This window comes from Punica granatum, chromosome 7 (assembly GCF_007655135.1).
Source record: "Punica granatum isolate Tunisia-2019 chromosome 7, ASM765513v2, whole genome shotgun sequence".
NCBI classification, from domain to species: Eukaryota; Viridiplantae; Streptophyta; class Magnoliopsida; order Myrtales; family Lythraceae; genus Punica; species Punica granatum.
The window spans coordinates 4,555,412-4,577,605 of record NC_045133.1 but is presented as its reverse complement, the minus strand read 5'-3'; the positions used below and the strand labels follow the sequence as shown (position 1 = coordinate 4,577,605).

General features: G+C 37.2%; 2 protein-coding genes across 7 annotated transcripts; both read right to left on the bottom strand.

The window, feature by feature from the left end:
• Nucleotides 1-150: 150 nt before the first annotated feature.
• LOC116213533 (dual specificity protein phosphatase PHS1) lies at nucleotides 151-6,109 on the bottom strand. 3 transcript variants are annotated; one of them, XM_031548521.1, is made up of 11 exons: nucleotides 5,885-6,085; nucleotides 5,718-5,786; nucleotides 5,477-5,560; nucleotides 5,175-5,350; nucleotides 4,681-5,074; nucleotides 3,994-4,154; nucleotides 2,496-3,570; nucleotides 1,706-1,852; nucleotides 1,390-1,617; nucleotides 882-1,039; nucleotides 151-752 (listed from the first exon to the last, which is right to left on the bottom strand). In XM_031548521.1, the coding sequence occupies exons 2-11, from the start codon at nucleotides 5,718-5,720 to the stop codon at nucleotides 398-400; spliced, it is 2,781 nt and encodes a 926-aa protein (XP_031404381.1). In that variant the 5' UTR covers nucleotides 5,721-5,786; nucleotides 5,885-6,085; the 3' UTR covers nucleotides 151-397. The 3 variants fall into 3 exon arrangements, with proteins under 3 accessions (XP_031404381.1, XP_031404383.1, XP_031404382.1); XM_031548523.1 differs by lacking the exon at nucleotides 5,718-5,786 and having other exon boundaries at nucleotides 5,885-6,109; XM_031548522.1 differs by lacking the exons at nucleotides 1,390-1,617; nucleotides 5,718-5,786 and having other exon boundaries at nucleotides 5,885-6,086.
• Nucleotides 6,110-8,953: 2,844 nt separating this feature from the next.
• Nucleotides 8,954-21,792, bottom strand: LOC116215687. Of its 4 annotated transcripts, none has more exons than XM_031551502.1 (3): nucleotides 21,693-21,746; nucleotides 20,571-20,939; nucleotides 8,954-9,626 (listed from the first exon to the last, which is right to left on the bottom strand). In XM_031551502.1, exons 1-3 carry the CDS (start codon nucleotides 21,698-21,700, stop codon nucleotides 9,623-9,625), a joined length of 381 nt encoding a protein of 126 aa, XP_031407362.1. In that variant the 5' UTR covers nucleotides 21,701-21,746; the 3' UTR covers nucleotides 8,954-9,622. The 4 variants fall into 4 exon arrangements, with proteins under 4 accessions (XP_031407362.1, XP_031407360.1, XP_031407359.1 ...); XM_031551500.1 differs by lacking the exon at nucleotides 8,954-9,626 and adding an exon at nucleotides 12,942-13,521 and having other exon boundaries at nucleotides 20,571-20,930; nucleotides 21,693-21,792; XM_031551499.1 differs by lacking the exon at nucleotides 8,954-9,626 and adding an exon at nucleotides 12,942-13,521 and having other exon boundaries at nucleotides 21,693-21,754.
• Between the last annotated feature and the right edge of the window lie 402 nt (nucleotides 21,793-22,194).

Sequence of the window (22,194 nt, the reverse complement as noted above, 5' to 3'; positions counted from 1 at the left end):
GTTCTGGCTTGTTTGTTGGGGCAAAAGCTCAGGAGTACGTACGTGAGTCTCTCTACTAAGCCAGCCATGGGGCACTCACAACACGCAGGCAGTCAGCTGCAGTGACCACACTCTAATCGCCCCCCCCCCCCCCCCCCTTTCAAATGTGTCTGCTGTTCAATGCGGCATGATTTGACTTGTTATTACACATATTCGTCGGGTGCGGTTTATGCCATGAATATGTTACAACTAGCCAATAATTTCTCCTTCTTTCCCCCCAAAAGCTAACATCAGGACAGCATTCCCACCCATCGATCCTTTTTAAGCTCTGGCCCTCCAGGTTTGATTTGTCAAATCGACTTACTGCATGAAGAAGCTACCTAGCTCTCAAGGTTGTCTGTGGGGGTGAATAAGTTACTCATGTGTCCATCAGCGCGCGTCTCTGAGTGGGGCTGACGCTTCCACTTCGGCTTATTTTGAGAGCGTTCAAGGCCTTCTGTATTTCCATGGTCATTGCGCTGTCCACGCTGCCTGACGATAGCTTCTTGTGAGCTTTCTGCAAATGGAGCTTGAGTGAGCTACTGCTCAGCCCAGCGTTCTTCCCACATATGGGGCAAACCTTCATTGATGGCTTCCGCTGATGCCATTCCATGGAGACCTTCCCGTGCAACTTCTTGTCAAGGTCCAAAAGGATTCTTGCGAACCCATCATTAGGCTGGGCCCGCCGGTGCACCCGTTTGAGGGCATTCCACGCTTCTAGTAGAGTAAAATTCCTGCATCACAACAAAAAAGGGCAAAGGTTGCTTACGCATATATATTCACTTCAGAGCTTCCTATTTCTTATCACATGGAAATGTTCAAGGACTACTGATTGAGATTCTCCGTTCTACCCAGTCACTTACTTCCGGAGCATCAAGTATGCAATCACCAGCGTGGCACTCCTGCTTTTGCCTTCAAAGCAATGAACTAGAACTTTCCCACCAGTCTGCTCGACATAATCAATAAAATCACATGCTTCCTCAAAGACGCTGCCGATGTTCGTGTCTTCATCATCGCTGATCTGTAGAATTATAGCAGGCAGTCAGCAGTCTATGTCACAAGAACCAGACTGGGAAACACAATGAAGATGTTCAGACCACGAACAGGAGATATATACAGTACAGGCACGTTACACAAGATAGTCATTGATGCTGAATACCAGATTAGCAAGAGACAATAAACTCATCAAATGGACTAGACAAAACATATAACTCCAACAATTAAGAGTATTTTAGAGGTTCTCTCTTCTTTCCCGCTTGGGGTCAGGTATTAGTAGGATAACTTAATTATAATATGAAGAATGATGGATAATAAAGGCAGTGAGCTGCAACAAAATTAGAAAGAAATTTACGTAGAGAATGAAGCACTCACTGAAAAATTTTTGTACTTAAAAAGATCAGGATATTGTGAATCCGATTGACCAATTTCATTGGAGCATAGGCACAACACGTGAGTTATGCCTAAATTTTGGAGTGTGAAAACAGATCTCGCAGCCAGTGCACCACCAATAAACAGGCTATTTGTAATTGAAGATGGCTTCTCTGTGTTTGCTGCTTCCGATATTAATGCTATCCTCTCAAGAATGTGCTCAAGCCTAACCTATAATTAAGACCATAAAAGATGATAAACATATCTTCAAAGGAACTTTATCTGGAAACAAATTGATAATCTAGAAGATAGGCATTACCTTCAGTTCATACGCATCAACGACACTGTTGTTATCACTTCCCTCAAAGAAACCTGTATTGAAATTATTTTCATGACAGAGTGTTACGGCCTCATTTTTTAGCATCTCATTCCACTGCTCCAAATCTTTACTTGATTCAGCATCAACCTGAGGATAACGATTTCAATATCATGCTACTGTGCATTGAGGAAAGATTTTAGCAAGGAGACATATAATACTAAATTTATGCGGGACCCACATGCGTTCACTGGATTGTTTGGCTTTTGGACCATGACAAGTCCTTTTTCCTTTTCTCATTTTATTGCTATTGAAAAGGACTGCTAGAAGAAGATATATAAACTAAGAAACTTGGCAAAGCTTTTGGACCAAGTAACCAAGTAATTTAGGAGAATGTATGAAGATACTAATGAAGTGAATGAGAAGGTACGGCATTATATTACGTTGGAAGGCACCCTCGGACATCTATAACTATATGGCTGCAATTGCTGTAAATGATAGCTATGCATCTGAAAAGCATCAACCCGTTCACATCAATGATTCTGGGGTTACCAAACACAGAGAAGAGTAGACATGCATCAACCTCTGAAAATCCAAGTCTGAAGAATCTGAATACGTTGAGATATAATTTGGATTATAAACTAAGCAAGAAGATTGATGCTGGAGTTCAGACTGAAGTTTTAATGCCGTTACCCTTCAGTGGTTGGAAACTTGCCTTTCTTGGTACTTTTGGGTACCATAGATTGGCTGAGGTATGGGTAATCTATATTAAAACATTATACAAAGTGCAAACCTTTGCAAACTTATGAAAATCGCGGAGCTTTGTTGTCAAGCGCAAGCTACGTAGTTGCTCCCCACTTCGTTTTCCATGCCAATTTTCTCGCGAGAGAGGAGAACCAGAGTCTGAGCTTTCCTTATTCCCCGAGGATGATCTTGGAGCTGTTCTTTGTAACTCTGAATCCATCAAATCTACTTGGTTCTCATTAGGAATGCGGTCCTTACTCTGTGCTGAGGGGCAAGAACCCATAATAACCTGTGAAGGTGACTCTGGAGCTCCAAGTTCCTCCTTTTCAAATTCCCCAGCATATGTTCTATTTACAATGCTCAGAAATGACCGCAATAGGGAGTCCAATTTTTGGTGAAGCGTGAGTAAAAATATATAGAAGCCTTGAAGGTCTCTCAGAGCAGCTCGGAATCCGCTGCGAAACTCATGGACAACAGAAGTAATATCAGCTACCTGTATATCATCGGCACTTTCATTGTCATTCACTGCAGGAGAACCCAACTTGCCACCTGTTATTTCATATAGTAAGTACATTGAATACTCGGCGCTGTTCAGCAGCAACTCAACCACTTTTGGATAATTTGTTTGGTCATTTGCACGTTTTCCTGCAGGAGGCCGACGTGGAACGCCAGTGTCAATTGCCACAATATGAATATCGGATGTTGCACACTCACTAGATATATCACTTTGTTGGCTTAAGTTGCTAGATTTTGGTGACTCCATGATATCGGAGAGGTCAGATGATTGTTGTACCAATCCAGACTTATGAGAGCTCATTCGACTGTCCACTGAAGTTGCCCTCCTTTCCTTTTGAAGAGCTCTAATAACTCTCGGTCTGTACCGCTGAATAGCAGAATCAAATGCCTCCTCCAGAGCATCAGCACCAACGGAGGTCATCTTCTCAGCCAACAAAAGATTGGCAGGATTGCCACGCCAATGAAGTTGACGGCAAGGTAGCCTATCTTCATTTCTGATGACAAGGTCCAACATCAAGATCCTGCCAATAGCTGCAGCAGTCTTCTCTGCAGTTTCCCGTGACTCAAATGCCACTGAGCTCTCCAATAATGGAGATCCATGTACGTAACTGCAGGTGATAATAGAAATAAAATATAAAACACAATACATAGATATGTGTGTATATATATAACATAAAACATATAATATATATATATATGTATCTTCGTTGAGATGATGGCTCAGAAATAAAAGATCACTTGATGATTCTAGCAAGCATACAGAAATCGTCAAATGTCATGCTTCCTTAATTTCTGCCAAGAACTCAGAACTGGGAACCAAGGATGCACATCTTACACTCTCATTTCATGTTCTCACACGATGAAGCCAGTTAGATACACCATGGGTGATGTAACAAAGCACTGCAACCTTCTGTGAATAATCATAATATGAGAAAAGGTGCCACGTAACATATCAAAGAAACATGCAAAGCGGGAGCATATACACGGATAAGCATTTTAATAAGAGGGCCTGTGCATAGATGTACTTGCACCTCATCAGAAGAAGGCAGCGACTGAGTTCGAGAGCTTCAAGAAGTTCAGTACATGTTATTTCACCAATTTCATCTCCCTCCGCAACAGCTGCCTCTCTTGCTTTCTCTGCAGCTTCTTTTATTTGCTGCCATTCTGCACTAGAATTATGAACCACTCTAGCCTACAAGTTACCGAACAGTATTTGTCAACAATGAAGCAAAGGAAAAACACATTGGGGGAAAAGAAGAAGAACATACTCACTTTAGAAAGCCTAAGTGATACTGAAGGAACTTCTTTTTTGGTTGTATGACACTTTATGATTATACTTTAAGTTGTTTTAATATCTTTACGAGACTTTCACCAATGATATCTATTTTATAGATAACAAAGGCAGCCCTTCCTTGGAATTTTCAATCGACATGTCACAGATGTACCCATTATTCCACTAATATGATTTGATCCCAATGACAAGAAAGCGTCATGCCAGAGGAGGGATTCGGGTGGAATAATCCAACTAAAAACCCCTTACTATGTTGTCACACTGTATCTCAGCATGCAGAAACACAAAGAAAGGAGAAGCCACATGGTAGAACTTTGGAAAACAAAAACACAGTCGAAGGCATCATTTGGAAGGCAGGACATGCAGTATGGAAGACAAGATTTATCCCTCTCATTGACATTACATGCACGGAGTGACGGAATACAACCTGTGGAGTTCGGACACCAAGCCACTTGGCAAACTCATAGCCGAGGCGTTCAGATTGTGTGGCCATCCTCGATGATGATATCTTTATGACAGCTACTGCTTCCCTTGGGAGAGCACTAGCAACTGCAGGGAGACTGCTGAAGAGCGCAAAGAAAACAACACCTCCAGAATTTACAGTCACCTCTAGAGCTTTGTTCATTTCATCCTCAGAATGTTCGGTGCTGGTACTGTGTTCAGTGTGGTGAAGGGAAGAGAGCGTGTTCCAGGAGAAAGAAGTGGACTCAATATCCAAGGGGGCAGCTTTTCCCAACCTCTCCCACAGGCTAATATCGGGACATTGTTCCTCAGGAGTGGGCAGACTATTGCTTCTGGGGTCAGCAGCTGGAACTGCTTCACTGCAAGGTTTCGTAAACATATCATATGCGCGTGCCACTATAAAGAGGTAATGTGTGAGCTAGCATGGTGACCATAGTATCATGGAGGTGGTGGTGGTACCAGGGAGGAGAGGATGAGGAGGAAGGCATAGTATCATGGAGGTGGTGGTGGTGGTGAGGGCGGTGAGGGAAGCCAGAGGCACGATAATGCGTGCTGCTACGCTTGCGGACTAGCTCCAGCCACTGATTGAATCTATAGGCCGACCCTGCCGTTATATCCCCCAACATATAGAGTAACTGCAATAGCAACGACAGCAATAAACCAGACAAGGCAGATTGATGAAAATGCGATTACAATAGAGAAAAAAGAACGAGGGCACAGCACCAAGACAGAGTTTTGGCGGCAAGGGGAGGGGAGTTTACCCGGGAAGTGACGGTGAGGGGTACGGGGGTTTCAGGTTCCTCAGATCCCAGCTCCGCTTCTCTGTCCTCTTCCCTGTCCTGCAACTGCAATTGCAACCCCAACCCCATGTGATTTTCGATTAATTGCGTAGTATAACAACAATAACAATATCAATGACAATCGATCAGATCAGATGAGAAATCAGAAAAGGAAGAGAATTGCAGGCGTTTTATGCACTAGGAGTAGATCCAAAGCAATCACCATTGCAGTAGGAGCGGATCCAACTCGAATTACTTAAGACATTGACCGAAAGCAATCACCATCGCAATGCTGCTTGCGATCGTTTATCCAAAGGAGGAGGAAGAGGAGATTCAGAATGCGAAATGATCCATAGGTAGGAAAAGGACGGGATTCAAGGGAAGCTTTACCTGGAGCTGTAATGGAAGTTCGTCTCTCTTTTGCTCTCTCGACATCTCCTCGTCTTCTTCTTCTCCCTTTGAAAAAGGGATGGCGGGAAAAGGTATGCTAAAGCATGGCCGGGCTGGGTTGAGCTGAGCTGAGCTGAGCTGCTGAGGTGAGAGCGACGGAGCAAAACGGACGACGGGGTGGGGGACGACGCCCGGTGACTCTGAGAGGAAAGCGAAGAGCTCAAAATTTTCAATTTGCCCCTAAAGTATCAATTGGCACGAATTTACCCCTAAAGGTTTAATTAATTTAATATGGCCCCCAGTGTTATCCCTTTTATGTTTCATTTCTCCTCCTCCTTTCATCAATTTGATGAATGAGTGCTCTCTGTCCAGTGTGTGCATCTTCGAGCTTCTCAATTTCTTCTCCGAAGTCTCGGAGGGAAAAGGAAAGGTATCGGCTTGTACCTATATACATATCAAAATAATAATACAGAGTTCAGTAGGTATAGCTGTGCAAGACTCGATCGATAGTGAAATGCATTCCAGTGAAAGCTAGGTCTCTTACACACTCTTTGCTTTCTATGATGCCTCCTGATCCATTGGAAGCTGGGGCTGGAGACTGGCGGCGTTGGTCGAGATATCCATGGATAGTGTTTTGCGAATAAGTCACGAAACCAAGGAAAATTACCGACACGGAAAAGACGGAAACAGTAGGGTTGTTTGTTTCCACAGGCCAAGAGCAACCCCAACCTTAACTCAATCGCATGAACTATACAAAACCATCAGAGATGTGCAACCAAAGATGAACCCGTTATCCCTGACTGATCAGCCCGAGGCTCAGCACCTCTCGTCAACCTTGGCAATCACGGGGTCGTCCGCATACGTGCTGAATGATCAGGTTGAGGTGGATCATGAGGCCCTGAACCACCAGTTTAGAGGAGGAAGAAGTTAAAAGGAGATGACCACATTACGAGCCTCTTGGCGGCCTCAGTCCCTGTAGACCAGGGGATGAACCGAGGAAGGAGAGGGATCCTGCTGAAAAGTAATTTGCAATTAGGATATTATTACTTCATTGTTAAGATAGTGTAATCTAGTAGCCTTACAGCACCATTGAAAAGAGAATTTCAAGTTGAACTTTGATATGCCAAGTTGTCATCCCAGTGGAATGAAGAGAAATCTAATTTGATTCTAACTTGGTAGTTGTCATCTTAGAGGGAGGAAGACAAATCTAAATTGGAGCCATGCTAATTGTCAACATGCATGAGACAGTGGTCTGTTTGTTTTGGGAGTTAAAATCACTTTGATTTTAACTTTAACTTTAACTTAACACATTATACAATAAAAATACACATTTCACAAGTAAAATTTTTTTAACGTTAACTTTAACTCAACACACTACACAATTATTTGTCCTTTTCCACAATCATTTGTCTTTTTCCACAATCAAAATCAAAGTTACTTTAACTCTGAAACTAAACGCACCACTAAGATCTTATCCATTCCACGTCCGTAGGATATCTATATATACGTGTGTCGTTGCTTGCAATAGATTATGCCATATATGCTATAGAATGCTAAATGCCATAGATGCTATAGACGCTAGAGAATGCCATAGATGCTAGATAATCCTAGAGATTACTAGAGTGTGCGTATGTAATTCCCATGTAAATGCATACATGTGGATGTCTTTTGAAGAGAATATATTTCTACTTATTCTATCCTCTAAATATTTTCCAATTGCCTCCACCAATTCAATAAACACACACCACTTACTAGCATCTAAGCACCCGAAATTTCCAATAGATCCAAGTTGAATGAGATCTTGTGAAGGACACTGCTAGTGAATAGGGTGTTCACGTTCAAAATCACATCGAGGGCACTCACCGGCACAGTAGTCTGATTCTTCTTCTCTCATAGATTCAGGCGCAGGAAATTAAGCTACTGTTGATAAGAGTAAGTACCGGGCAAAAACACTTTGAATATAGAACTAATTAAACCTTTTTTTTTATGAACATAGAACTAATTAAACTTGGAAAGTCAAAAGGACTAAAGAAAACAGGCAACAGATCTTATTCCGAACTTCCGAACCAATCCTTTGCTAAAGACGGTTTTTGGTGCTGGTTATGGCCAGTTACAGAAGCGACCCCATTGGCTCCCTAGCTAATCGTTAGTATGTAGTCGAATCAAATAGAGCAAGAAAGAGAGTTTAATTTGCCATATTCGAAACTTTGGGAGGTCTGCTAGCTAGCTAGAGAGATGCGACTGCAAGGACTTTTTCACTGTCCTGATATTTATAAATCGATGCCAATTGGTTTTTGACATGGAGCAAAAAGAAGATCGGATATCCATGAATTGGAGTTGGAAATCTCCCTCCCACAGACATAAAACTGTAGTAAAGTTTAATGGGTCGCCCATATGCTCATCTCCATCAATTGAGTTGTCTGCCAAGGGTCCGTCTTGGATCATGTCTTACTGATAGGTAACTGTCTGATCGTGACACGAAGGTTCCCTCCTGTGGGTCCGAGAGAAATGAAGTGCTCATTCACTAGACAAAGACTATGGAGCCAGATAGGTCTCATTTCTGCTTAGGAAAAGTCAGCAAAATGTAGAAGCATAAATAAAAGCTCCATAGCATATCTTAAATTGAAAAAGGAAAATGAAACTCATATATTTTGCAGTGGACTGGACGTTGCATACGATATGTTGGCCAATAGGAGAACTAACATTGGGTTCACCCAACAAGCGATTAACTTCGATGCGTGTTTTTGCATACGACTGGTCATGCACTCATGCTTTCAAACTCGAGCTGCGCAGATTTTCCCTTGGAAGTTTGTGTTAAGTCGTGTGTATAAACGCCTCAAAGGCTCAAAATTCATTCACTATACTGGCAGTATGTATAGGTCGAGTATCAGAAGCTAAAAAGGAAATATTACATTCTGCCGAATATACAATAACTAATATGGCTAGTAATAAAACAATATGATACATAAAAATCCCACAATTCTCTCGGCCATATCTGATAATCCCGTAATAGTTTGCTAGAAGTTTTCAAAATTTGATTGATGGAGTTATCATAGGGGTAATTAAGGACAGAAACTTGTATAATTGCCATTGATTTGAGTAATGTATATATAGTCATGTGTGATGGAGAAATTTGTGATCTCAATTACAGACTGGCAATGAAAGCCTGGATTCCGGTGATAACTAGGTCTCGTCCACATTCTTGCTTTGCATGATGTCTCCTGATCGATTGGAAGTTGGGGATGGAGAATGCCGGCGTTGGTCCAGATATCCATGGACAATGTTGAACAGATAAGTCACGAAACCAAGGAAAATTGACGCAGACAAGGTAGAAATGGCGGGAATGGAATACTTGTTTCCACAGGAGAGTAACCCCAGCCTTAACTCAATCACATGAACTATAGCGACCATCAGAGACGCGCAACCAAAGATGGTCCCAATTCGCCGATCCAATCAGCCTAAGGTTCAGCACTCTCTTGTCAACCTCAGCGATCACGGGTTCATCTTTGTACTTGCTGTTGATCAGATTGAGGTGGATCTTCAGGCCCTGAACCACCAGCGTGGAGAAGAGGAAGAAGCTAAAGGAGATGACCTCGAACATCACAAGCCTCTTGGCGACATCGGGCCCTGCAGAACAGGCAGACGAAGTGACGAGGGAGGAGTCCGGGTTTAATGAGATCCCAAGAAAGTCGCTGCTGGTGAAGAGGGTGTTCATATTCAAAATAGCGTCGAGGGCTGTCACCTGCACGATTGTTTGATTCTTCTTCTCATTGATTCTGCATGAAAAATTTAGGCCACCGTCGAGGACTAAAAACAAGTAAGCAAAAACTCTGCCATATAGAGTTAATCCGGAAATCCGAAACCGTGAAAAACATTTTATGTGCGACTTAATTGTTTGTGATGTAGAAACGGTCCAAAAATAATTAGCACGACTGAAGCGAACATGTTTACCCCAGAATCAAATTGTCACGGTCACAAATGCCATACACGAAATGAGACTTGAACCAAACTGAGTTGCTCGTAGGCTAGAATGATGGTGTCTTGATCCCAACCTTACATAAGAGACAACTACAAAGAACTGACTCAAACTCTATTCCGAACGACGAGCCAATACAAGCTAACCCTAATCGTTATAGTATCCCTTAAAAAAAAGGGGGGGAGAGAGAGAGAGAGAGAAAGAGAGTGAGTAAGAAAGAGAGATTATACTTCGCCATATTGGAAACTTGAGGATGCCCGCTATATAGAGATGTACGACTGCGAGGAGGATTATCCAGACATTCCCGATATTTATAGCGATGCCAATGGTTCCGATGTTGAGTCTTAGCAACTTGTTCAGAGGCAAATAATGCCAAGACCAACAAGTTTGTAGGAGGTACAAGGAATTAACATCAAACAAACAAGGGAAAATATATTCCAAGTTGGGTCGCTCACATGCAAATCTCCATCAATTGAATTGTCTTCCTATGGTTTGTATCAGATCATTGTTGCACTGATCGATAAGGATTTGAGTGAAACTTATACGAAGGTTTGGATATATATTTTTTGTGTGGCCATGAAGCCACACAGGTCACTTTGTTAGGAAATGTCAACGAAACATAAAAAAGCATTAATTAGGACGGATAAATTTCATTTTCCTTGATCAATTCAATTCTATGTTACCTAGCTAGTATGAGTGATGTTTACCTCATCTTATGTTTTGCACTTGAAGGGGTTTCGCATTAACTGTAATCGTTAAACACCTTACGCCATACCAATAACTATAATTTAACTTAAAAAGAAAACCCAGAAATGTTTACAAGAATTATCGAAACATAGACTTGTGTAAGAGAAGATGAAAGTATCGACAATTTGTATATGTTACAGCAGCCTCGCCGCATGTAATAATGATGGGGAATATGATAATTTAATTACCAAATAATCGATACATCATTCACGTCTGTTTCTGTGCAAATGGTCATCATGCCTTCAAAGTCGTGTAGCAAAGGATGAGATTGAAAGCATCCACGCTTAGTTAATGGAGTTCATCTTTCAATGAGATTAAATATTATAGAACTCCAATTTAAGCTTACTCAAATTATTCGGTATATGTCATGGATTAATTAGCAAGTTGGGGTTATCATTTTGAGCGTCGGTAAACAATATCCTCCAAATTCTTTTATTCAAGTTACCGAAAGCCTTCGGGCTTATGAAGTACATTGCGGTCAAGGTCAAAGATTCCATATGTATACATTTCAAACAAACTTGACATACGGTTTTGCTTGAAAGGGTTCGAAGGTCAGCCCATTCCCCGCTAAAAGAAATTACTTGTAGCGACGCATGATGAGTGACGCAACAACCGTGCATTGCTGTAGGTCCTGCTTAGTAAGCTATGGCGTGTCCTTAATTCGATGACGCATGGGAAAAAAATCACCACCACAATTCCCCGATACAGGACAATAGGAAAAATTGCGTCACCTCTTATTGATATAGGTGACCCCTTTTTGATTGCACCTATCACCATATTATCTATATTTATATATATGAAAGTAAGATACGAGATCGGCCCGACCAAATAGTCACAAAATGCTCCGTTTTAAAATAAATTTTTCTCTATCTTTTTAAAAAAATTTTATTTTTATAGTTTTTAAAATTTAAAATTATCTTTTATTATAAAATTAATAATAAAATTTTCAGAATTAATATTTCATCACATCAATATTAATATTATCATCAATATTAACATGAAATTAAGTATGTATTAGCATATATATATATATATATATATATATCTATACATGATGTAAATATATAAATATATAGTTATGTGGACAACCTTTAGTATATATAGGAATAAAAAGTATATATAAATTATATGTTTTATAAATATCGATTTTTAAAAATATATTAGATAATATTTTATCAAGATGGTTTCGGAATGCTTTGTTTCTGAATGGAATTTTATCGATTTTTTTTTAGTTTTTAAAATTTTAAATTATCTTTTATTATAAAATTAGTAACAAGATCTTCAGAGATTATTTTCGCTTATAATATTTCTAAGACCCGGCATTTTTCAAACATGCATATCTATTCATATACTTACATGCATATATATATATATATATATACATGTTGCTGGAGATAATTAGAAAAAAAAAAAAGGATGGAGGCATGGGCTCCACGTGGCCCCAAATTCTTCCTTTTTCTTGTTCTGTCTGGGGCTGGGGGAAAACAAAAGAAACAGAGGGTGAGAGAGAAAGAGAGAGAGAGAGGGGGCAGAGAGAGAATAATAGACTGAGGAGAATGAGAGCCCGCCATGGATGACCTTCTCGAGCTTAGTTGAACTCATCCGTGCTTCTCTTTTTCTATCTCATGAGCTTCTAGTTGATTCCCTAACTTCTCGCCATTGCCGATTTGAAGTTCCTCTTGCTTGTTCTTTCTGGTTTGGCTTCGTTTTGATGTCGATGAGCAATCAAGTGATGAGAGAAAAAGAGAGAGAGAGAGAGAGATAGATAGAGCTCGATTTAGGTGTAACAACAAAGAGATGGAGAAAGCGAGTGGGTGCAGAGCTTGAGCGTGACCTTGAGCTCGATGAAGAGGAAGAGGAATGAAAGAGCAAGGGATGGGAAAGGAGCAAGTCAGGGCGGAGGAACCAAACAGAGAGATGAACGAGGCAGAGAAGATTGAGGGTATATTGAGATAAGGAAATCAGAGAACACTGCAAGGAAGACTTAACCTTGTTTTCTTGTCCCGTTATTGATGGGTTTTGGGTATGTATTGCTGATTAGGTTTCTCTTTTACTTAGCCCTATTGTGTTATAGCAAATCGTAAAGTAGTAATATGCTTAGGTACTGAGATGAAGAAATTAGTTTAATATTTGATTTTAGGATCTCTAACGGTGGTTAAGTGACTACTATAAGCTGAGCTTTGTTAAGTTATTTAGATTCCATTTTCTGCTATAGCTTGGGTAATGTTAGTTATGTTATTAAGTTGGAGGTTGTTGATTGATGATTTAATTAAGCATGAAAATGCTTTATTGGGCTTGATGATGTATTTAATCTTTTACGGGAAAATGACACTGTTGGTCCTAAAAGTTTGCTATTTTTTGACATTAAGTCTTAAATGTTTCACTTCGGAAAATGAAGTTCTAAAACGTTTGGAAAAGTATCAGCAGTGGTCCTATCCGTCCATTGCCGTCACGGAACCGTCAGCGTGGGGTCAACGCCGTCAGTTTCGTCGACGTGTCCATTAAATGCTGACGTGGCACCCTTGACCCGAATGGAAAACCCGAAAACTCGAGATTCAACCCGGCTCCGAAGGAAAAAGGAACCCGATCGAGACATGCAAGCACGCTTCGGCAGCCAAACTTTTTTTTCTTTATCCCCAAGAACAACCAGCCCAGCGAAGGTTGAAAAGAAAATCCTCTCACCAACGCAATCGGGTCCCAGAGTTTGCTCAAGCGAAGATAAATGGCGACATTGACGATATCATCCCAGGATGTGTGAGTGGCGGGAATCTGATCAAGAAATGCATAAACTCTGTCGGCATCTCTTTCCTCCTTCATGAACTCGACAATCTGCTTAGCAATTGGGTTAAGCACGGGGAACACCCCATCCACAAACCCTGACCCGTACTTCCACCCTTGCCCTCGCGAGTCTCCCCTGAATCGAAACCGAATCGAATCAAGTTGCTGCAAGATTCTCATTTCTCAATCAAGAAGAAGTTTCCTTTTTTACTCATTTCGCCTGGAACTCACATCAGATCTTCCAAGCTATTTAGTGGCTACAAATTCACAGAGAGAGAAACAGAGCAGACCTAACAATTTCAATAGAAAATCAATTCGACTGACGGAGAAAAATAGAAGGGCTAGCGCTGGATGCAGAGGTTTATCGATCGATTCATGAATTGCTGCTATTGGGAGACAGCAAATTCCTACGAAGAGATCGATGAACCACTGCCTCCAGTGACTCCACCCGACACAGAGATTAGATCAGAAGACATAGCAGCAACAAAAGAAGTATAAGAAGAAGAAGAAAGAAAGAAGACAGATCTGATCTAAACTCAGGTCGGATATCAGCGCCCCGTTTCGGGGTCTTTCAAATCGGGTCTTGAAAGGGGGCCATCGGGAGCGAGGCTTGGTGTTCGATGAAGAATTAACGGATGATGATACTGCATCCATGACAGGAATACCCAAACACAAAAACAACAAAGAAACGAGCAGAGCATTCCGAAAAATTCGGAAAACACAAAGCACAGCACAACACAACACAACACAGAGAAGAGGAGAGAACAACTGGGTTGCGTGGTGCTACAATGCTAGTGATCGGCGGTTTGCAGGGGCGGCGCTAGTTTGCGTGGAGGAGAGGAGCGGCGCTAGGGTTTCGGGCATGGGGAGGGAGTCGGGTGAAGAAGAAGACATTCGACTCGAACCGATCCAATCCGTTTCTAGGTGGGACCCGACATCCAGACCAGAACAAACTCGTGACCACTCACGAAGTGCCACATCAGCTTTTAACGGCTATGTGGATAGCCTTAACGGCGTTATTTCCACATAGGTGTGACGGTAACGGTCAATCAGATTTAAGACCAATGCTGACACTTTTTGAAACTTTATAAGACTTAGTTACCCCTTGTAAAACTTTTAGGACTCAATATAAAAAAAAAACCAAACATATAGGACCACTAGTGTCATTTTCCCAATCTTGTACTAACCTAGCTGTCTTAGCAATTTAATATCCGTTAACTAATTGTTTGACATTGTGAAATTAAAATGATTATTTGAGGAAAAGATTAAGTCAGTTATCGATTGGTTCTTATTATTGCAAAAAGAATACTGATGGGAAGTAAATAGGATGGAATGGAGGTAGAACGATTAGAAGAAGTTGATTGTAATAAGTTCCTAAGCTTAGGACTTCTATTTTAACTTATGTGAGTTTATACGATTTTAGTAAGTTGAATTATAAATAAGGATTGGGTTGTTAAGTTTATTAAGAAGAACTTGCCGCCTTAATATACCTTTTGATTTGTTGACCTTTTTATTTTTTATATGATCGATCATTATGGCTGCATGAGTGCCTAGAATTTAAGAGCAAATGGATTTGAATCTTTCTCTTCTCTTGAGAATGGCAAATGGTTAGGCATGGGATATATATATATATATATATATATATATATGGATGGAATTATATGATATATGATTTGTTTTCGTGTTATGCTTGCATTTGATAGGACTGAGGAGACCAAATCCTTACATCCGAAGGCTTGATTTGATGGACCATATGTTGGGTTTTCTGTAAGTACTGTATTTCATTGTAAAATGATGTATATATATATGTTATATGAATACAAAATTATACGGAGTATTATTGAAGAAAATATTGTGATAATTTGAGAGTAAGAATTTGGTATGAATATATGAGGCGAGATGGCATGGCTGCAATTAATTATGCTTGTATTGTTGTTTGATTATAGCCATGGGATCGCTGGACTAGGCTGATTACAAAATGGGCATGATCGGCCGCTGGACCTAACGGAATATAAATAGGGCCAGATCAGCCGCTGGACCCGGCGGAATATAAAAATGGGCCTAATCGGCCGTTGGATCCAGCGGAATAAAAATGGGGGTCCGATCGGCCGTTAGACCTAGTGGAATATAAATTGAGATCAATTCTTACTGTCAGAGGTTAATAGGCGACCCCCGCTTTTAATATATGAATATTGGGAGTTGATGATGATATTAGTGAGATGTGCGGGGTCACGGTACCGTCTTAACTTGTCATAAGGAAATGCGACCCTATGGCTAGATTGATTGATTGTGTTGTATATTATTTGTCTGATCTGATTGTTATAGATATGATGATTGTTGAGGTTGTCTAAAGTTATTCTGTGAAAACCGTGTTGTTTGTTAGAGCTTGATGTAGTCAGTGTATGAATGTTAAGTGGTGCTAAGTTAATGGTTAATTCTAACATTATTATATGGTTATAAAGATAATTGATGGTTTAAGAATGAATTTAGTAATTATTTGTATGTATTGTATAATATGTTGTGTTGGTGAATTAAATGACGAACTTTGTATGCTAATATTATCTTTGTTCATTCAAAAATATATCTTTAGTTAATAATAGCTTATTTCACTCTGTAAATTTATATTTACTGAGATGCAGCTCACATCCTGTAGTGATATGGGTGAGAAAAAAAAAGTACTCTCTTGGAATGTGATATCGAGGAAATTTAGGATAAATTCTACTAAAGTTTCGGGTCGTGACAATATTCCATTTAAAAAAGACCAAAAATATCGTTAAATCTTTTGACACTATGGTGAACTCAAATTAAAGGTAATATGAATTTTCTAAATGGAATTTTCTAGCTTTTTATTTTCGAAATTTTTTTAATAAAAAATATTTTTTTAAAGATATCTAATCATAAAATCTAATTTCTTGATTTGTTTAATTTTTATAATTTATATAACTTAATGTATTTGAAATAAATTAGAATATTTTATTATATGCATATATTATTTAATAATCTTGAATTTTTAAAATAAAAATTAATATTTCATCACATAAATATTAACGTCAAAATAAGCATATATTCATACATAATATAATATATCAATATATGGTTACGTGGACAACCTTCAGTATATATAGGGAAAAAATGTATGTATAAATTATGTGTTTTTATAGATATCCATTTTTTAAAAAATAGATTATATAATATTTTATAGATTTATATATATATATGAATTATATTTTCTTTTCAAAAAATAAATTAAATTTTTTCACTGAAAAAAGAAAACAAATATGATTATATTTTATATAGATTCTATGTGATAGTTATAAACGTGAATTATCATGAACATACACATGGGCCTATTTAGCTCTCAAGCAATACGTCTACAACTAGAAGTGAACTCTTGAAATGTATACAAGTGAGTTGATTAAATTTATTCTCTCATTTTTTATTAGAATTTTTCATTTTTTTCTCTAATTTTTGTTTTTTCTCATATTCTTTCTCAAGATTAGTGATGTGAGTTTCTTTTATCGAAATGTTACCCAGCTCTTAGAAAGTAAGTTCGTCTACCACTAAACGTGAATGTTATTTATTTATTTTATTATTTTTGTTTCACTTTTGATTTTTGAAGGAACTTTCCTTTTTTATTTTTAATTACGAGGTGGCCCAATCAAATGGCCATAGAACGCTCCGTTTCTAAATGGAATTTTCTCAGTTTTTTACTTATTAAAATTTTAAATTATCTTTTATCAGGAAATTAGCAACAAAATCTTCTGAAATTATTTTGGGCTGTAATATTCCATTTAAAAAAGACCAAAAATACCATAAAATCTTTTGGATACTATCGTGATTTCTAATTGAAGGAAATATGAATTTTCTAAATGAAAATCTCTAGGTTTTTATTTTTTTATTTTTGGAATTATTTTTAATAAAAATATTTTTTAAATAAATCTCATCATAAAATATGATTTCTTGATTTAATTAATTTTTATAATTTATACAACATAATGTAATTGAAAGAAATAAGAAGATTTTATTATATGTATATATATTATTTAAAAATTGATATTTCATTACCTAAATATTAGCATATAAAATAAGTATATATTAGTATATATTCATATATAATATAAATATATTAATATATGGCCTCAGGACGTCCGGTTTCTTAATGGAATCTAATATATTAGTATATATTTTAAAAAGGAATTTTCTAGGTTCTTATTTATTTATTTTTATGTTCAGACTTATTTTTAATTATTTTAAAAAATATATATCTCATTATGCAATCCGATTTTTTGATTTCATTAATTTTTATAATTTATATAACATAATGTACTTAAAATAAATGAGAGGATTTATAATATGTGTAGATATTATTTAGTAATCTTGAATTTTTGAAAATAAAAAGTAGTATATTAACAGCAAAATAAGCATTTATCAGTATATATTCATACATAAATATTAGCATCAAAATAAGTATTCATTGGTATATATTCATACAGAATATAAATATATAAATATATGGCTTTTAGTATATATAGAGTAAGAAAAAGTATATTTGGATTATATATTTTTGTGGATATCTATTTTTAAAAATAGATTAGGTAATATTTTATAATATATAAATTATATTTTCTTTACAAATTAAATCAGATTTATTCATAGAAAAAATGAAAATAAATCAGATTATATATTTTTTTTTCTAGATTTTGTTTGATAGTTATAAATACGAATTATCATACATATAAACACCTGCCTCTTCAGGTCTAAAAGAATTTAGTTATAACTAGATGCAAGCTCTCGAAATGTATGTTTACCCTAGATGCAAATATAATGATTAAATTTATACTTTGATTTTTTTCATTTATATCGTAAATTTTCATTTTTTATTTTTCTCTAATTTTTTGCTTTATTTTTCTCATATTCTTTTTCAGATTAGTGATGTGAGTTTCAACTCTCAAAAAGTATTGCTACCCTATTCACAAACTCTTAGAAAGTAAGTTCGGCTACCAGTAAACATGAATGTTGTTTGTTTATTTTATTCTTTTGTTTCAATTATGATTCTCGAAGGAGTTCTTTTAATATTTTATCATATATTTTTGAGGTTGGTGGAACTATCTTGAGCAACGAACTAGCTCCACGACTAGTATGATATATATTATGATAATATTGTTTTGGGCTTCTCTTATTCCACAATCTATAGCAATAGTGGCTCCGTTTAGAGAATTTCTTAAATGATTCAACCTCAAAATTTTTATATATATCGTAGGACTGATTTCACTTTGCATTCAATAGGGTCATAGTTAGTAGGTCAAAATGACCATTTATAGTTATATAACAATGAAATATTTAATTGGATATTATTATATAGAAAAAAAAGATATTTTTGGTCCCATAAGCTTGGCATCAGTTAGTTTTAGTCCTATAAGATTTAAAATTACTGAATTAATCCTATACGCTTGCTCCTTAAGACAATTTTGGTTCTATAAGTTTTGAAAAAGACATTTTTGATCCTATAAGTTGGCTTTCAATTAAAAAATGGTCTTATAAGTTTTGAAAAAGAAATATATTTTTGGTCCTATAAGTCACGAAATGAACCAAAATTGTCTTACGAAGCAAACACAAAGGACTAATTTTGCACTTTTAAAACTTAGAGGATTAAAATTGACCGAAGATTAAATTTGTAGGACCAAAAATGTCTTTTCCCCTTATTATATAACTTATATTAAAAAAAATTAATTGAATATATATATAGAACTAAACCATAACTATTGGCATGTGAGAGAAATTAAAATATATGAAATTGAGTATCGAAATGTATAAATAAAATTTGTAAGAGAAATTCCAAAGAAAAATACTGAATAAGTTAATTAGTCCAACTCCATCAAAGGTTGTTATAAAAAGATTATTGTGTCAAATTTTAAAATATTTAATAACATTTTAATGATTCTTAACAAGCATATTATTTTTAAAAATACATATATAAAAATAGTTATTTTTCATAAAAGATTTTCCCAAAAAATAATAACAAATCACTAATTCTACAAACTTATAGTCATATAATTAAAATTGATTCATATTATTAATAAATGATCTCTCATTAGTGAACAAATCTTTTATACAAATAAGAGAATTGATTTAATCATGTGAATTTCATATATTTAGTTGGAGGTTAACCTAATTTCTATCATATAAGATTAAAATTGTTATAATTATTTATTAACTTATAACAAAATATCAAAAATATTATTTTCAAAAAAAGAAATTAAATATCCAATGCAATTTAAATAAGTGAAATAGTAGCAAGTTGTCATTAAACTATTTAAAATGAGTCTTGAATATATTAGCATCGTTATTTAAAAGCTTTTAGTTACTGTTAAAAATTCTAATATAACGAATATAATTAGCATTAAAAATAAACTCGTGCAACACACAAGTTAGAACACTAGTGATGTAGTAAGAAAGAATGAATACAATTATTACAATTAATAACAATTATAGTAATTGCCATGTAATTAACACCCAATTTATGAGTTTGCTTTATTCTAATTGGTTTTTCCTCATGCCACATGGTGAGGTAGGATCACCGAAGAATTTCTCATCCATTTGCATCTTCTTAAGTGTTTGGACATCAGTTGAAGAAGAAACTCTGGGCAACCATATATGAAGATTAAATATTAGGCAACATTTATTGAATTTTTCATTTCCATAAACTAGAGTCCATGGGATTCCTTCATTAAAAAAAAAAAATTATACATCGTCAACAATATGATCCGAAAACAATGTAGAAACAGGACATCATAGACAGTGGATCACTTACAAATCTTAAACGAAATTTGCAGGTGATACGAAGACAAACTGCTTGATTGAAATATAAGATAGAAAAATATTTATGGTCATGCTTGTTCTTCTATCAAAGGCTTGGAAAGTGAAGAGGTTGCTTTAGTTGTCTGACTATCATCTACGGCTTGATTATTATTATTATTATTGTTGTTGTTGTTGGGTGGTGCTTGAGTGTATGAACTCCACCATACGTATACTGAGACAGTGGCAAAATAGATGAGGACTGCGGAACCGACCACCAGAGAGAGGATCGTGATTGAGGAAGTGTTGTATGGGGTTATGCAGCTGGATGAGGTTGGACCTAATCGGACCAAGATAATAAAAGACATAGAGAGCAGGAGAAACACACACCCGAGCCAAGAGGAGAAGGCGATGAGCATCACCCCGAACCTGAGGACCCAAGAGTGGATGCTTGCAGTGGAAGGACCAGATCCGTGGCCCTTGCAGTGGAGGAGGTGGAGGGCGAGCTTGAGCGCGTATGCGACCATGGTGGAGAAGAGGAAGCAGCTGAAGGACGTGATCTCGAACAACACCAGCCGCTTGACAGTGGTTTCGTCGACAGTGCAGGTGGAGGATGTGCTCGAGGAGGAGGAAGAGCTGCTGCTGAAGGAGAGGCCGAGGAAGACCACCCCGCTGAAGAGGGAGTTGACGTGGACGAGGCCGTCTAGGGCCGTGACATACACGCTTGACTTCCCACCACTACTCGTCGTGCTGCCATAACTATTACCATTAGGTACGTAAACTTTCAAACAACAGTTTCACTATCCGTCACGTATTTTATTTGTATATTCCTTACAATAAAATGGGCACAGCCATTAAAGGTATGGGCGCTGCCACTAAAGGCCTTTAGTGATGACGCCTAGTTGTCAAATTAACGTCATCATGAGAAACCGTGATAGATGAGATTTAGGAGAGGGTAGGGTTATGACCCTCGATGATATGTGAGTTTTGTAAGGGTAAATATGTGAGGTCTTAACCCAATATTGGATTGCCGATCATGTGGACATGTAACATCCAACGCCTTACTGATGTTCCCAATACACCACGAGAAATGTCATATATATTTCTTTGGCAGTACGATCAATCATCAACTGCCACTCGTGTCATCAGTAGGCATAGTATTTGGCTGTCATAGACTCATACTTTGAGTCTCGACTGCAAAGGCTGGCATGGCTTATCTAGGATATTGCTTCAGTTGATCAAAGTGAAGACGAGCTTGGTTGGTCATCCTAGGCCATTGTGGACTCGCCAAAGAAGGCTGTATGAGCCATTAACTGATACATTTACTTTTCTTCGCCCCCCGCGGACAACAAATAATCTTCAAATCGCTTTTCAAATTCACATCTATATGTTAGAGGAAAATAATAGTGAATGGATGTATTTTGCAAGAAACTTAAGTTTCACAGAAAGAAATGGCAAAAAAACAAAGGAAGCAGCAAAAGTATATTTTGTAGCTAAAGAAAGGAGTATTACTCTGCCATGGGGAATCTAACTAGCCGAGATTTGTCGGATTTCAGTGTTTTGAGATAGCTAGCAAGAACTCTAGGCAGACCCTTGTATCTATTTATAGCCAAACGACGATCCTGAAATACAGTATGGTGTCTTATATATAAATTTTAATATGAAATGATATATGGCTAATGGCTAGTGTTAAAAAAAAAAAAGGTGAACTTATATACACTGAACTATTTAAAATGGAGTTACCGTTCCATCAAAAAAGGAAAAAAAGAAGAAGGAAAAAGGGAGTTACCCAAGAAAAGAAATCCCAAACTGTATATAGATTTTTCTTAACGATTTCTCATATCTGTTTATTTTTCATTTTTTCAGCGGCAGATATATATATATATATATATATATATATATTCTATCCATGCTATTCTATATCCTATTACATAAAATGAGCAGTGGAATTTCCATCTCACTTTCATATTCCCAAATACCCTTAGCATGTATCTTTCAATTTATAAGAGCCGTC

What these genes read in the sequence shown, in the direction of transcription:
- LOC116215687 (XM_031551499.1), bottom strand. An exon ending in GCCTTCTCCTCTTGGCTCGG is followed by an intron (nt 13,522 to 20,570) that starts GTGTGTGTTTCT and finishes GTTTCGATTCAG; the next exon opens with GGGAGACTCGCGAGGGCAAG.
- LOC116213533 (XM_031548523.1), bottom strand. Translation starts at nt 5,929, where the DNA reads ATGTCGAGAGAGCAAAAGAGAGACGAACTTCCATTACAGCTCCAG. An exon ending in CCCTCACCGTCACTTCCCGG is followed by an intron (nt 5,351 to 5,476) that starts GTAAACTCCCCT and finishes TTGCTATTGCAG; the next exon opens with TTACTCTATATGTTGGGGGA. An exon ending in TTAAGTACAAAAATTTTTCA is followed by an intron (nt 1,040 to 1,389) that starts GTGAGTGCTTCA and finishes ATAATTCTACAG; the next exon opens with ATCAGCGATGATGAAGACAC.